The following is a 16,827-nucleotide window of genomic DNA, read 5'->3' as shown; positions in this document are numbered from 1 at the left end:
ATTTAACTTGAGATTAGACACTAAAGTAGCTATTTGAACATGTCTTTATTTAGAGGAGCCAATTTATTTTAAAGAGAATATTCTCATCTCACAACTGAAAGTAATAATGGGATAAATGGGAGGAGCAGGGCAAGTGCTGCAGCTGGGGTCCAGCAAATAGGAGAGTCAGTACAGACACTAAAAATATGTCTATCAGAAAAGATTCTTGAAGTTTCTTTTGAATATATTTTATGTTTGTGTTCATGAGACATATCTGTGAAAATGGAAAGGAAAAAGGAAAAATTCCTGCCATGGCAGTACTGAAATACACACACACACACACACACACATCTCTGCCACATAATACATTAACTTGATAATCAGAATGTAACGGAAACTCTATATGCTCCAACCAACCCAGATCATCTCACACAATCAGCTGAACATAACCACTCTTCCTGTTTTGTTAGATGCGGGAAGTTATAATGTAATGTTAGAGGTATATTTTGTATGTGTGTTTAGGCTGAGGAGATTAGTTGGTCATTCAGTTTCAACCATTCAATGGTAATTTAGGATGAAATTATTACACTAGTTTTGAGCTGATAACTGTTTGGTAGAAGGCACCATCGCTTCCTTCCTATTTTAAACTGCCATCCAATACAATAGTTTCCTTTTGAAGCAGATCTTAGTAGATTTGAAACATTTCAAGGATATAAATTCAAATTATTGGACATTTGGGTGGCTCAGTTGGTTAAGTGTCTGTCTTTGGCTCAGGTGGTAATCCCAGGGTCCTGAGATGAAGTACCACATTGCTTCTATCTCTCTTTCCCTCTGCCCCACCCCATGCTCCTTTTCTCTCTCAGATAAATAAATAAAATCTTTTAAAAAATTAATTCAAATTATTATCTCTTATTAATAAAACATTTTAAATAATTACACAGTCCTCCTGAACCTCCAGCATGACCTCTCTCCTGCAGGTTTCCATTTTATACATTCTCCTTCCCAGATTATTTTCTTCCTTACTCTACAAATTCCCAACTTTCTACTTTTTTCTCATATCTTTCACATCTTTTCCACAACTCTCTACTCTCAATTGAGGACATTGCCTCATACTTCCCTGAGGAAATAAAATCCACCAGAAGTTGCTCATTTTGTGGGGGACACAGACCACTGCAGCCTTGTGGCCCTCAAGGAGGGCCCTTCTCACTCCATTTTGCCTTCACTGGACTGGCCATCAGCTCACCCTGGAGCATGGTACAGAACTCAGGGATGCACAGCCAAGCCAGGTCTCAGGATTCTAGCCTCCAGGAAAAATCTTGCCATGACTGATAGGGCCCCAGATAAAAATTCAAACCTTCAACCTGTTCTCTTTTACATCCCTGAAAATGAATCACCATTGGAACAAAAGTTAAGAGAATTAAGACAAGCACAAAAATGGAACCAACAGTCTAGGCAAACCAGAATTTGACATTTTGTAAGGAAAAGGAAGAATTTATTAACTTATAACTAAAAGTTAAAGGCCTGGGATGGAGAGCTAGATCAGGTAAAAAAGCAACATTACGTACAGAATAAATGGCTGACTTTGGAAGGAACTTTTAGGTAAAAATTTTCAGAAGCACATTATTATAAAAGACTGGTACAAGTGCAATTTTCCCATCACCTTCTTCATGGGAAAAATGGGCCTGGGGAGGGTTTGGAACAAGCTTAAACCAAAACAAAAGAAGACTAGCACTTAGAGCTCACCTTGTCCCATCCACCAGTGGCCAAGTTTCTAGGAGAAGCAGCTGCTTTGGGAGTCCATTTTATGAGGGCTCTAAAAACCTGTGAGTAAGGGGTGTCTGGGTGGCTCACTCAGTTATGTGTCTGCCTTCAGCTCAGGTCATGATCCTAGATCCCTGGAATGGAGCATGTCATGCTCCTGTAAGGAGCCTATTTCTCCCTCTCCCTCTGCCTCTTCCCTCTGCTGTGGTGCTTGCTATCTCTCTCTCTCTCTCAATAAATAAAATCTTAAAAAACAAACAAACCAACAAACCTGTGAGTGAACTGAGTTCCATGCTTCTTCATGGGGGCTTCCTGGCTTATGTCAGAACAGACTACGAGAATGGGGGTGCTGGTGAGCCAGACTCTGTTCCAACTGCGGATTCCAAGCTGGTCCTTGGTCATAGACATGCTATTAAATAAAGCCCAAGCATGTGTACCTGCAAAAAGAGGGAAAAAAAAGTTTCTCATTTTTGGATTTCTAAATCTGTATGTCTTCTTCCCTCCTGTTTCAATGTAGGAAGTGTCTTTCCTCCTACTATTTCACTCCTGCTGTGGATCCAATCCCTTACTCGCCATCATCCCTCCCTTTCTAATGAATAATCCTGATCCCAAAACAAAGATGTCATCTGTAAAAGCCTCTTCTTGACTTCTATCCTCTTTAAACTACGTTTCCTTCTTCTGTCTCCATTAATAGAAAACTTCTTGAAATATCCTTTATCTCTCTCTCTCTGTCTCTACTCCTTCACCAGGTCATGCTTGAATCCTCTTCAATCTAGCCTCTTTGTCCCACCATCCCTCAGACATTGTGTATCAGAGTCAATGGTTACTTCTATACTGTCAAATCCACTGGCCACTTTGGCCCTTATCTTTCTTGATTCTTTAGCTGTATCTCTCTGGAATGCTGGAAACATTCTCCCCCTTCAGCTTCTGTGATGCCATTCTGCACAAAGAAGAGTTAGTATAGCAGGCCTGAGATTGCTATCCTTTGAAGGGGCTTGCAAGGTTGGCCCTTGGCTAGCATTTGAAAACTTGATTTTCAGTAGTTTCTCTTTTTTCCTAACTGATATTGATGGCTTACTGTGCCCAGACAGAGGGTAACTCTGTTCATGTAACATGATCGGATTCAGATAAAAATCTTGGGCACTTAGTCTCTAATGGGCTTCCTTGCACAGAAACATCACATACATATTACTGTGTTTTCAGTAATAGGGGAAGAGTGTGCTCTATATGACCCCTCACAGGAAAAAAAAGGCATTAAGGAAGCCTGCTCATGGATTCTTCCAGACTCCACCTGTGTCTTTTTCTCTCATGATCTGGCACAATGAATTCAGCGCAGCACTGGGACAAGTCTTAGCCATCAGTACAACCAACTGATGATTCCGGTGAACCTCCTGGTGAATATCCAAACACAGAGCTGATCTTTATCACTCAGTCCAGGTTTTCCTTTTCTGATACTCCTTTACTGATATCTCCTACTCTGTTCCACTTGGAACCTCAAGGTTTTACTCTCTTCTCTCACCTGTTTTTCAGGTGATCTTATTTGGTCCCTTAACATTAAATATCATTTATATGCGAACAACTTCCAAATTGATATCTCCAGCCCAATTTCTACCCCTAAGTCTAGACACTAATACCCAAAAGCCTTTTTGAATTTTCACGTAGGATTGTGTAGGTGACCTTAGTATGGCCAGTATGGAACTCATGATAGTTTTTTCACAAACCTGGTCCCACCTTCTGTTTTCTCCATCTCATGATGAGTCTGCCATACATGCTATTACAAAAGATAGAAATCTGGGAGTCATCTATGACTCTTCCTTTCTCTCATACCATATTCTATCATCAAATTTTATTAGTTTTACCTTCAAAACATCTCAAATCTGACACTTCTGACTATTCCACTTTGATACAAGTCATTACAAGTCATCACCATTTCTCACTGGACTAGAGGGAAAAGTAGGTGTTCTTGCATTGAGAAAAAAAACTGGGCTTGATCAAGAAACAAAGAAGGTCATAGTACCTACAACAGAGAGAGTTATGGGGGGAGAGGAGGATCAAGATATGAGGAAATATTGAGAGGAGAGGGGTCTTTTCTTGCAAGCTTTGTTTTTTTAGTATTTATTACACAAATCTGTGCTCCCATATGGAAGCAAAACATCATATTAATTTTCTCTAATAAAATGGTCATTTATAAAATTAGTCCCAACTCAAATATTTTTCCATAGGAAACACCAGTAATTTTTTCCCTACCCTATCTCATTCAGTTGCCCCTCAGTTAACATCCTCATTGGTTTGAACTTTGAGACTGTGGTAATATCCCCAAATATAAATCAAGTGCAAATCAATGAATTGAAAGAATTTAACTGCACATTTTGCTACAAGTGCAAGATTTCGTGAAGTTAATGAAAGTGATGTTAAAGGAGTCTTCCAATCACACATAAGGCTATTGGCAAGTGAGCCCACAGTCATACCGGCTAACAAGAGGAGCAGGGAAAATAGAAAAGGAATGTGTTTCAAAAAAGAATAATTTGAGGGACGCCTGGGTGGCTCAGTTGGTTGGACGACTGCCTTCGGCTCAGGTCATGATCCTGGATTCCTGGGATCGAGTCCCGCATCGGGCTCCCAGCTCCATGGGGAGTCTGCTTCTCTCTCTGACCTTCTCCTCACTCATGCTCTCTCTCACTGTCTCTCTCTCAAATAGATAAATAAAATATTAAAAAAAAAAAAAAAAAAGAATAATTTGAATATCAAGCAATTAAGGGAAGTCATTAGGAAAACTCATGAGGCTCTTGATAATTTTGGTTACAATTACTTTCTGCCTATTAAGAGAATGAGAAAAAAAGAGGTCCCAGAATGGAGAAAACATTTGCAAGTTACATATATGGTAGAGCATTTATCCCCAGAATATATATAAAGAACTCCTGAAACTCAGTAAGAAAACAAATAAGGCTCCAACAAATTGGACAAAAGATGTTCATAGGCAATTCACCAATAAAGATACATGAAGGGTAAATTACTACTAAAAAAATTGCTCACCATTACTAGTCATTAGAAAAGTGCAGACTGGAAGCATAATGAGATACTATTACAGTCCTACTAGAAAGGCTAAAGTTAAAAATACTGACCATACCAAGGAGGCAAGGATGTGGAACAACTAGAAGCCTGGCACCTGGGTTGCTCAATTGGTTACGCATCTGCCTTCAGCTCACATTGTGATCCTGCGGTCCTGGGTTTGAGTCCTACAAGCCCTACGTTGGGCTCTCTGCTCAGTGGGGAGCCTGCTTCTTCTCCCTCTGCCCCTCTCCCCCACTTGTGCTTGCTCTCTCTCAAACACATAAATAAAATTTTACAAAAGATGTCTTGTACACTGTTGGTAAAAATATAAAATGGCAGAATCACATTGGAAAATACCTTGCAGTTTTTTAAAAGTTATACATATACTTACCATATGATCCAGGTTGTCTTCTCCCACTTATTTGCCCATGAGAATAGGAAATAATGCCACACAAAGACCTATACATTAGTATTCATAGCTGTTTCATTTATAATAGTTCAAAACTGTAAATAATCAAAATGTCCATCCACAGATGAATGGATATGCAAATCGTGGCATACTCAAACAATGGAACGTGAATCAGCAGCTTTTTGAGAGGAAACTAATAAAATCACACCAAACTGATGAAGATCAAGCATGGTCACTTGACCAGCAGCAGCAGCAGCCACAGCAGCCAGGAATTTGTTTGAAAAGCAAATTCACAGGCCCCACTCCAGTTGTACTAAATCGGAAACTCTGAGGGGGAACCTCTCTAAACCACAGCTTTAGATTAATTTGCTCACGGTATCAGTAAGGGTTCTTGATGTCAGTCATCTCTACTATCAGTAACCAACTCTGGTTAACTTAAATTGAAGAAACTGGCAAGTATCAGGCAACTCACAGAATTGGTAAGAAATGCTAAGAAAGATTCTTAGGTTAGGGGTTAGAACCACGGGAGTGAGGGTAACAAACAATCTGGTTCAGAAGCTGCTACCACCACCGACACAGGCCATCTCTTCTCTGTGATATAGCGGGGACGGCACGCAGCTGCTGCTCCTGAGAAACAGCCACGATGCCAGGCTGCTTCTCTGTCAAAGATCTAGTAGCATCCATCATCCCTTAATTTTGGCATCACTTGGTCAAGACTTAAAGTACATGGTGGCAAAATCTGGATCACAGGCTGTCAGAGGAGTGGGTAGAGGGTGAATCTCAGTGCTTAGGCTTCTGAAATTGGAGGTAGGAGGCTACTTCTCACCAAGATCTAGACGGGAGGATTTCCCAAATCTAGCAAGTGTGTTCAGATGCTGAGGAGTCAAAAAACGATTACAGATGCCCAATACTGAAAATGATCTGAATAAAGTAAATTAGGTGTATTTTTAGCAGGACTGTGTTCTAGCAGAGTTAGTCAAATGTATTCTTTTTATCACTAGTTACGGGCTTAAGAACTGACCATAAAACTTACTCTTTGTTCATGAAAGTTATGTCTTTTTATCCAAGTATTGGCTCACGGTGGATCATAAGAGTGGATGGTGCCTTTCCACGGCATGTTTGAGTAAAGACTGAAATGAAATCACTGCATTTGAAATAATACTACCTCGATGAGACTCTTGGTAGTCTTCAAGTGTTGTTATTTAAAACTGAATTAACTGGACATTCATGGGCAAAAATAGGAATCCTGGTGGCACCTGGGTGGCTCAGGTGGTTAAGCATCTGTCTTCGGCTCAGGTCATGATATCAGGGTCCTGGTATCGAGCCCCATGTCAGCCTCTCTGCTCAGTGGGGAGCCTGCTTCTCCCTCCCCCTCTGCCTGCCACTCCCCCTGCTTGTGCTCTCTCTCTCTCTCTGTCAAACAAATAAATAAAATATTTAAAAAATATATGAATCTTGACCTAAATGTCACACTCATACAAAAATTAACTCAAAATGGATCATGGATTTAAATGTGAAACATGGGGTGCCTGGGTGGCTCAGTGGGTTAAGCCGCTGCCTTCGGCTCAGGTCATGATCTCAGGGTCCTGGGATCGAGTCCCACATCGGGCTCTCTGCTCGGCAGGGAGCCTGCTTCCTCTTCTCTCTCTCTGCCTGCCTCTCTGCCTACTTGTGATCTCTCTCTGTCAAGTAAATAAATAAAATCTTTAAAAAAAAACGTGAAACATGAAATTTAGAAAAAAAAATCCTTGAATCGAAGAGTAGGCAAAGTTCTTAGATCTGACACCAGAAGTTTGATCCACAGAAGGAAAAATTAACAAATTGGACCTCATCAAAATTAAAAACTTACTCTGCAAGAGACCCTGTTAAAAGGATGACAAGATAAGCTGCAAACAGGAGAAAACATTTGCAAATCATGTATCTGACAAAGGAATAGTACCTGGAATAAATAAAGAAAATGCCAAAGTCAACAGTAAAAAAGTTAGTAATCCAATTAAAAGAAAAGCCAAAAAACAAGAGCAGACATTTTTCACCCAAGAGGACATGCAGGTAACAAATAAGCACTTGAAAATAAGGTCAACATCTCTCTCCATTAGGGGAATGCTAATTAAATCACAATGAGGAATCACTAAATAAAGAGTTTGGCATTGTTTCATTTATAAAACTAAGCAATGCAACCCAGCATGACCCAGCAATTGCACTCTTAGATTTTTATCCCAGAGAAATTAGAACTTATGTTCACACAAAAATTTGTTGATGAATATCCACAACAACTTTACTTGGAATGGCCAAAAACAAACAAAAGTACATCAGTACTGTGGAATGCTCTTCAGTTATAAAAAGAAAAAAACTATGGTACACAAACTTGGATAATTCCTTAGGGAATTATCTGAGAGAAAAGAGGCAATCCCAACAGGTTATATCCTGCATGACTCCATTTATATATTAGCCTTTAAACCATACAATTGTAAAAATAGAAAACAGTTTAGTAATTTCCAGGGATTAGAGACAAGGAAAGGGTCAGGGAAGTGAATGTCAGTATAAGGGCAAGAGGAGGGACCCTTGTGGTGTGGAAGTGCTAATATCTTGCCTGACTGCCTCAGTGTAAATATCCTGATTATTATATTGTATTACAGATGGTCCCAAGATGATACCAATTTTGAGAAACTGGGTAAAAGGTACAAGGGATATCTCTGTATTATTTCCTGCAACTACATGTGAATCTACAATTACTCAAAATAAAAAATGAACTTAAAAAAAAAAAAACAAGGCAACAACTTGAAAACTAAATTACTTAGGTTATGAGTCCAGAAAAGCAGCCCATTCCCTATGGATGGGGATGAGCTAACACTACTACCATCATTATCATCAATATGCATAGATCCATGACTATTTGTAATCTGGTTTCAATTTACCTTCTAGTCTCCTCTCTTGCCTTATCCACATTTCCTGTGCTCCTACCATACTGTTACAACATTGAACAAAACTCTAATAAAATACCTGTAGAATGAGTTGTTTAATGTCTGGCCACTAGATAGTGAGATCCACAATATCAGCAATCACATAGAAAATGGATTTTTTAGGAAAAACATTTATATTAAATTTTAAGTGGTTATTTCTAGTATGTAAATCCCTTCATCTCTTTGAACTTGCTTACATCTCTCTCTCTCTCTCTCTCCTGTGTGTGACATATACACAGCCTTGTATGAATGATTTGTTGGATAGAAATTGTGGAAAATAAGGGAAAAAGCTACATTCCATGTTCAGATTAAAGCAGTACTGAAAGAGGAATAATAGAAGCCTCAGGGGAAGATGATCACTTGACAGACCTAGTTTATCAGAAACAAAAGTTTAGAGGTGGGAGTTACTATAAAAACCTAATCTTCCATCTTCCAAAACTGGCAGAACTACTGGGTGAAGCACTGAATTTTTCAGTCTATGGAAGGCAGTTTCAATTAGATTCATCTAGAGATTTTGAGAGGTAGGGAGATCCCAGCCAAGATTTGGTTATAATTTTAATTTATCTACTTACTAAATGTCAACCCACTAGATAAGTGAACTTGAGGACAAGTACTGTCATTCATCTTATGATCTCAAACTTGGCACTCAGGAGGCATTCAACAATGTTTATTAAATTAATGAATATATAATTCACCCTGGCAAATTTGGGATTTGATATATTACCCCTCTTATGAGCCTGTAAATTTCAAAAGAGATTCTGCTTAGTACAAAGAAACATTGCAAAGGGTAGCATTTCGAGCATAAGCTATAGGGTGAGTGTCTTGCTGGCTATTCAAATTATTCATGCAGACAATTCCACTCTCTGCTTATGAGCAAGGCCTTTTCTATTTTTATATATAAAAACTGGGGGTAGGTGGAAAAGAGTGTGTATCCTCTTTGTGCATTGGTTATTATCTCTCTACTGCCTCTATTGTTAATTTCTTCAACCACTGTTAAAAAACACATCTCTACTGTATTTGATTAGAGAGAAGCTGTGGTCTCCTACATTATTCATAGTTTTTCAAAAAGAAGAAACACAAAGAGCTTCAGTTGTGCTGAAAAACTCTTTGCATTTAAATATCAAATAGGCATTTTCTAAATAATAATATAATAATTTTTAATCCTTAAATAAATATAGCTTGGATAGGCATCACCAATGGCAATGTATGTGATATGAGGATTCTAAAAAAGCTCTTAATCATCCACAATTACTCCCTTTTGCTCCAAATGATGTCTAATAATTTAGGGTTAGAAGTTCATTCCTTAAGGGTCTCCAGTTCCAGTAGTATAGCAGCCTGAGCTAATGCAGAAACCCTAGACAGAGATGCTGCATTAAACATAACAAGTGATAACAATAGATGAGCTCACACACAGAAAAGGAAAATCTCTAGATCCAGAAACAAAGAAGAAAGGAAAGCCAGAGCGATAAGTGTGTGAGTTAATTCTGCATCAATTTTGGGGCAGTGTTATTTGATCTTGAAACAGCAAGTGATTTGGGTTTTAGTAACTACTCGCAGAAAGAAGCTGATGCCTCAGACCAAAGGGAGTTAGAAATAAAATATTGAAAACAAACAAACAAACAAAAAAACCAGAATTCTCTAAGGGCTGAATTCCCAGGCCCGTAACTTATATAAGATAGAAATTCAAATTTACACTAGCTGAAAAATGAACATAAATATTGACTGATACTGGGCCTGTGCTATTTCTGTGGATCTGGCGCAAGCAAACAAACAAAATGCTCTGGGTCACACGGGATTTACACAGAAACAGAAAGCCATAGGGAGATAGTATCATAATATAAAAAATTGTAAAACACAACCAAATGAACTGCCATGAACAAAAGTCAACAGACACATAACACCCCTAAAAATCTAAAGTAACAGAAAGGATTATCTAAATATTATTGTCTAGGGGCACATGGGTGGCTCAGTCCGATAGGTGTCTGCCTTTGCTCAGGTCATGATCCTGGGGTCCTGGGATTGAGCCCCATGCTGGGCTCCCTGTTTGGTGTGGAGTCTGCTTTTCCCTTTCCCTTTGCCCCTCCCCTCACTTATGCTCTCTCTTTCTCTCTCAAGTATATAAGTAAAATAAAAATAAATATAATTGTCTAAAACAATTAAATAAACACATCTAAAATTATTAACAAAGTCATTGGAACCATAAAGAACAAAAGTCAATGAAAATAGAATAGCAGGTTTGAAAAGGAACAAAATAGAACTTCTAAAATTAAAAAAAAAATAATCATTAGAATTAGAAGCTCAATGGACAGGTTAAACAGATCAGATGCAGAGTAGGAAAGAATTCTGTGAATTAGAAATAGGTCTCATAAAGTCATCCAGAATGAGGTAAAGAAATGAATACTTGCAAAATGGAGGTAACAAATACAGAGATAAGAGTGAGAAGCTATAACATTATGTATAATGGGAATTCTACAAAGAGAGAAGACAAACAGAAAAATTATGAACAGATAATAGCCAAAAATTTTGCATGATTGATGAATGATATGAATCTTTTCATTTAAAAATGAAAAGAATCCCCTGCAAGATAAAAAATGCCTACATCTAGTTATGTCATAGTAAAATGGTAAAATGCCTAACAGAAACTGTACAGCAGTAATAATAGAAAAATTTATTGCTTTAGCTGTGATTTCCTCTTTAGTAAAAAATGAATTCCAAATATACTCTAATGAAGTAAATTGGATGCCATGCTGCATAAGAAGGGCTTTGGGACGAAAACTCCAGAACTTAAAAATCATATAGGCAGGGCACCTGGGTGGCTCAGTTGGTTGAACATCTGACTGTTTCAGGTCAAGTCATGATCTCAGGACCGTGAGATTGAGAATCTGCTTGAGATTCTTTCCGTCTCCTTCTGCCCCTCCCCTGCTTGAAAGTGTTTCTCTCAATTAAATATAAATAAATAAATAAAAACAAATAAAGTCTCTCTCAAATAAATAAATAAATAATGTCTTAAAAAAAAATCATATAGGACCTATGGGGTGCCTAGCTGGATTGTTAGGTAGATCATGTAACTCTTGATCTCGGGGTTTTGAGTTTGAGCTCCAAGTTGGGCATAGAGCCTATTTTTAAAAAATCATATAGGAACTAGGGTAAAAGCCTCTTATTTCTCAGGTCCCATGACCCTGGGATCATGACCTGAGCTGAAGGCAGAGGCTTAACCCACTGAGCCACCCAGGCAGCCCTCTGTCATTTTTTCTTACTACTAAGTGGATTATCAAGCAGTGAACCAAAGATGTAAATATTTGATTGGTAATTATCCCCAGCAGTTCCTCTAGCCTGAGGAGAAACCTCTGTCTTCAGAGTATTTTCCATGAAGGGCTATTGCACTTGCCAGGAATGGCGATTTTAGTCAGCCTTCTGGAGGGGTCTGATAAGAAGCCAATGTCTCCCTCAGGGTCTGACTGAAAGCATAATGTGTTGTTATCTTTTGGTGGGGTATCCTGAACTCTAAAAGATTAAAAAAAAAAAATGCTTGGGAGTTAAGTCTGAGAAGAGAAAATTAACCTCAGGCTTTGGGTTACTAGTTCCAATGATGAGTAGACTAGGCCCCCCAGAGAAACTTAAGGTCTCCCAGCTTTCTCACCTGAAGAGATTTCACTAGTGTTTTCCATTAAGCCTCACACAGAGACGTCATCTTTTTTGTTCCGATAATGCTTTTGACCTTTCCAATTCCCACGTCCATTTGCAGGGGAACTGACATCATTGGAAGGGCCTCTTTGAAATCTTAAATCCAAATATTCCCGTTCTTCCAGATCCCTTGCTCAAGCTAATCCTTTCACATTGCTCTTGTATGTTATCAGGATCTGAGTCCCTTGACCTCTCTATTAGCCCTTTTCTCTCTTCATTTAGACTTCAACCAGTTTTGACAGTAACCATTCTCTTTTAAATATTTTCAACCCAGGGGAGCCTGGGTAGCTCAGTGAGTTAAAGCCTCTGCCTTCGGCTCAGGCCATGATTCCAGGGTCCTGGGATTGAGACCTGCATCGGGCTCTCCGCTCAGCAGGGAGCCTGCTTCCTCGCATCTCTCTCTGCCTGCCTCTCTGCCCACTTGGGACCTCTGTCTGTCAAATAAATAAAACCTTTATAAAAAATATTTTCAACCCAATGATCTCTACTTAGAAAAGAGAATTCAGTGAGATACTGTAGGTAAAGCACTTGCTGAGAGAGGTGCTCAACAGTGGTAGCTAACACCATTACCTTCACGACCACCAACATATATTCTTATTCCTTTCTCAGTGTATTATACCAGACTGCATGGCATATAATCCTGGGCTGCTGAACATTACTGGGTTAAATGTTGCAAATTGCTCACACAGATGACAATAAAATTCATGCTTCCAGACTTAACTGATAAGTAATTGGTTCTCTAATGAGTTTTCTGAATTTTGAGACTACTCTACTCTAATTTGAGACTACTCTAAACCTTCTCCAGTCTCCTCAAATCTCCTTTGCCCCACCTCCTCCCATCATTCTTATGTTCATATTTGACAGAAAAAGAAATTAAGAAAGAGAGAAAGAAAGAATCAGAAAGAACTTCTCCAACCTCTAGTCACCAGATCTGCAAACCTTTCTGCCTTTGTGCTATCCTCCCCTGCCTTTCTCCTCTGACAATGGAAGCACAGTCTGGTTTTTCGCTCGAGGCCAATTACTCCACATTCTCTCCCACTCTCTGTCATCCTCACCCACGTTATCTTCAACCTTACTCCATTGGCTCCTCCTCATTAATATTTAAAACATATCCCATCTTCCCAATTTCCTTTTTATTCCAGCCACCTCCTTACCTCTTTTTCTTCCCACCCAAACTTTAAAAAAAAAAGAAAAAGATTGTCCGCTTTTACTGACTGTAGTTATTTACTCCTTTTTTCCCCAATGTCATTGTAATCTTCCACTGTAGATCTCCTGAAACTGTTGTTATCTGTTGTATCGTAACTCCCATAAATTCTCCTCAGGTCTCATTTTATTTGACTGGTCAACCACTTTTGGCACATTGATTATTTCCTCCATCTGAAACACTCCATCTTTAGGAATGCCCACCTTCCTAGAACTCCTACTTCTCTGACTGCTTCTTCTGAGTACTCTTTGTGGTTTCTCTCTGCTCTCTATCCATCCTTGAATATGGTACTCCTGAGAGTTTGGTCAAGGGCCCTATTCTTTTTGTACTTTTAAACTAATTACATAAAGGCCCTTAGACTTAAGTGGCTTTAACGTCTTTGTCCAAAATCTGTGTAAAAACTTCAAAGTTATGAAATCTAAACACTAAAGTCAACCAGTCACAAACAGCCAATTGGCCAATCCAGGGGGGCGCCTAGGTGGCTCAGAGGGTTAAAGCCACTGCCTTCAGCTCAGGTCATGATCCCAAGGTCCTGGGATCAAGCCCCGACTCAGGCTCTCTGGTTGGCAGGGAGCCTGCTTCCTCCTCTCTCTCTGCCTTCTTCTCTGCCTACTTGTGATCTCTCTCTCTGTCAAATAAATAAATAAAATCTTAAAAAAAAAAAAAAAAGCTATGGCCAATCCAACAATCTCCTTTCTTTGTCTCCATACCTTCTCTACTTAAGTCTTTCCCTGGCTCCTGTCAGGGATCCTAACTACTTCTGGTTTGGCCCTGCCCAATTCCAATAGACTTAAAATTGTTATTAAGTCTCAGTTATCTTTTAACAATAGTCTGTATCAGGGGCACCTGGGTGGCTCAGTGGGTTAAGTCTCTGTCTTTGGTCTTTGGCTCAGGTCATGATCTCAGGGTACTGGGATCAAGCCCTGCATCAGGCTCCCTGCCTAGCAGAGAGCCTGCTTCCCCCACCTCTCTCTGCCTGCCTCTCTGCCTACTTGTGATCTTTCTCTCTCTGTCAAATAAATTAAAAAAAAAAAAAAAAAAAGACAATAGTCTGTATCGTCCTGATCCATATATCAAAGTACTTTTCCATCCTTTAGGGATTCAGCCTCCAAATCTGTTTCTGCTATCTCCAAGAAGGACTACATTATCTATCCAGCTTCTCAAACCAGAAATCTGAACTCATCCTATTTCTTCCCATTGTCTTACTCTTCATGTTCAATCAGCTACCAAGTCCAGGCCATTCTTCCTACTGCAATAGTTCTCAAATTATTTCAACTATCATCCATGCCACCAGTATGTCACAGCTTCTTAAAGGGTCCTCCAGTTTTCAACTCGAGTCTGTTTTAATTTACTCTCTTAAAGTCTGAGTGATTCTTTGAAAATGTAAATTGTATCATGCCGTTCCTACGCCTAAAATGTTTTTAGGTTTTTGTTGCTTTTAGGTTTGAAGTTCTGAAAACGCCCTAGTATTCCTTTCTAGGTTTCAATCCTGTGCTCCTCTTCCAAGCAATATGCAGCCATTCAGAACTTTGAATTCCCAGAGTTCATGCTTGCAGCCTCTAGGATTTTCCTTCAGCTAAACTATACCTTTGCACTCAAAGCCTTTAACCTCAACTTTCTGTATCCTGTCTAGGAAGCTACTTGACACCCCTCCAGTTTGAAATAACCCTTTAGGTGTTCCCAAGGCATCCTGTAGTTATCCAGCAATTAAGACTATTGTCTTTTAACTGCTTATTCCCTGGACTAAAGCTCCAGTTGACTGCAAAACCCTGGAGGGCAGAAACCACTTGCTCTTCTCATCTCAAGGGCCTAAAAGGAGCGTCTGACACACAGAATAGTAGTTCACTTAGTATTTGTTAAATGAGTAACTATTCACTTTTTGGGGATGAGGGTGGCCCGAAGAATACCAGAAAGTGGGAGGGCTTAAAGGTGACTGAGCAAACAAATCTCTAAGTATCAAGTGATACGGACACAGAGTACCTAAGTTTTTCCACACACTCGGGGTTGGGACTAGGCCCACTGCCTTGTCGGAAGGCACGGCGACTACCGGCAGCCGCACCGAGCGCGCGACCCCAAGCGGGAAAGGACAATAGCTTGGAATTCCGCCTCGTGTTTCCGGTGGGGCAGCCTCGCGCTCCGCGGGTGAGGCCCGGGGGTGGGGGCTCCGAGCCGGCCCCACCGCGAAGGAGGCGCGGCCCGCTGGGCTCCCACGGCCGCTACCACCGCCGCCGCCACAGCCGCCACCACTGCCGCCACCACCTCCTCCGACGCCGTCGCTCCGCCCCGCCCCGCCCCGGAAGTGACTTGAGGCCCGTCCGGAACCTGCGGGCCCGGCTGCTGCAGCGTCACCAGCCGAGCCGGTGCGGGGCGGGCGGAGCGGCCGCTGCCGCCGCCAACGAACCGGGATCGCGCGGGGGCCAGCAGCGCGCCGGCCAGGGGAGGGGGCCCAGCGGTCGGGCCGAGGGCGACGGGCCGCCTGCGGGCGCGGGGCGACGACGACGCGGAGGAGGCGGAGCCCGGAGAGGGGTGGGGGCCGGGGAGGGTTAGGGTGGGCGGGGGTGGGGGGGGTGTCCCTAGGCTCATGGAGCCGGCCGAACGGGCGGAAGGCAGGGATCCCCCGGAGCCCGGTGGGCGTCCCGGCCCGGACCCGCGGGGCTTCGTCCCTCAGAAGGAGATCGTCTACAACAAGCTGCTGCCCTATGCCGAGCGGCTGGACGCCGAGTCAGACTTGCAGCTGGCCCAGATCAAAAGCAACCTGGGCCGGGCCGTGCAGCTCCAAGAGCTGTGGCCCGGGGGCCTTTTCTGGACCAGGAAACTCTCCACGTAAGTCTGTGCGGGCCTGTAGGGTAGGCGGGAGTGGGTGGGGAGCGTCCAGGGTGGGGGGGAGGTGGCTCTTTGTCCGTACCGGACCGCTGGACTCAACTCTGCCCCGACTCTAGCCAGTGGTCCAGGAGCATTAGTCTGAGAATCGCGACAAGAAGCTTGGGAAGCACTCAAGTGCCCTCCCTGCCACTTTCCTGCCGGACCTCCTCGGTCCTTACGAGCCCTCTGCGTCCTCCCCAGCTGCCTTTCCCCCAAGGATTCGGGTTGTTGTCTTCCGACCTGCGGGGCCCTGGGGAGCCGGAGGGCACCGGGCTCCCAGGGAAAGAGGTGAGCGGTCCCCCAAAGGTCCTCCTTGGACCTTTAAAGACTCATGGGGGAGGAGAGACAGGATTCATCTATGGGGGAGCAACTATTGACTTCTCCTGGTGCTTGCTCCGGCTTTTCCTCTACGGTCTCCGCCTCTTCGTATCCCTCAATTCATGTCTCATAACTTTCTGAATGGGTAGGAGGCCGTAGGAAACTTGTAGATTTTGCTTTTTTGGGCCTGCTCAGTCTGTGGCTTTTATTGAAATTGGTTTAAAATCAGCCCTTACCACATTCTCGGGCTGTATACGAGGCGTTAATGTTGAGAATGTTGAGTCTTGGAACGTCCGGGAAGTGTGTTTCTCTAGTTGTGACATTTCCTTTGGAAATGTGCAACCCTAAGGAAAATAGAGAGGAGAGCTGTCAGATTGTCTAGGGCATTATGAGTACCTGGCTTGTGTTATATTCTCAGATGAATATAGATGACCTAAATCAGTTTCAGTTGTTGTATTATTCTTTTATTACTGTTACTGTTTTTTTGGTTTTTTTGCACAAACACCTGGCAAACTTTAGTGCCACTGAAAGTAAGGGGGAAAGAAGTAAAAATACAGTCTGGGAGGAAAGGTTAGAGACTATATATATCCATTTATGTC

General features: G+C 41.7%; 2 protein-coding genes across 4 annotated transcripts in view; one reads left to right on the top strand and one right to left on the bottom strand.

Moving 5' to 3' along the window:
- Positions 1-1,327: 1,327 nt before the first annotated feature.
- On the bottom strand, positions 1,328-15,631 carry LOC101682680 (translation initiation factor IF-2-like). Its single transcript, XM_045077930.1, has 4 exons — positions 15,628-15,631; positions 15,029-15,370; positions 2,012-2,177; positions 1,328-1,358 (listed from the first exon to the last, which is right to left on the bottom strand). Exons 1-4 carry the CDS (start codon positions 15,629-15,631, stop codon positions 1,328-1,330), a joined length of 543 nt encoding a protein of 180 aa, XP_044933865.1.
- The window catches only part of PSME4 (proteasome activator subunit 4), a 111,451-nt gene continuing 109,980 nt past the window's right edge, over positions 15,357-16,827 (top strand). Inside the window, exon 1 of one of the 3 annotated variants that reach the window (XM_045077838.1) lies at positions 15,357-15,871. In XM_045077838.1, the coding sequence (XP_044933773.1) occupies positions 15,630-15,871 (242 nt within the window). In that variant the 5' untranslated portion in view covers positions 15,357-15,629. The remainder of the gene's footprint in view (positions 15,872-16,827) is intronic. The other 2 variants (XM_004775683.3, XM_004775684.3) reach the window with 2 other exon arrangements.

This window comes from Mustela putorius, unplaced genomic scaffold (assembly GCF_011764305.1).
Source record: "Mustela putorius furo isolate JIRA1106 unplaced genomic scaffold, ASM1176430v1.1 tig00000224_pilon_pilon_pilon, whole genome shotgun sequence".
NCBI classification, from domain to species: domain Eukaryota; kingdom Metazoa; phylum Chordata; class Mammalia; order Carnivora; family Mustelidae; genus Mustela; species Mustela putorius.
Note: the sequence above shows the minus strand (reverse complement) of the source record. Positions and strands in the feature narration are given on the sequence as shown.

What these genes read in the sequence shown, in the direction of transcription:
- LOC101682680 (XM_045077930.1), bottom strand. An exon ending in GAGTGTGTGGAAAAACTTAG is followed by an intron (nt 2,178 to 15,028) that starts GTACTCTGTGTC and finishes CTCTTTTTGCAG; the next exon opens with GTACACATGCTTGGGCTTTA. An exon ending in GGAACTCAGTTCACTCACAG is followed by an intron (nt 1,359 to 2,011) that starts GTTTGTTGGTTT and finishes ATTCATTTTCAG; the next exon opens with GGATGTAAAAGAGAACAGGT.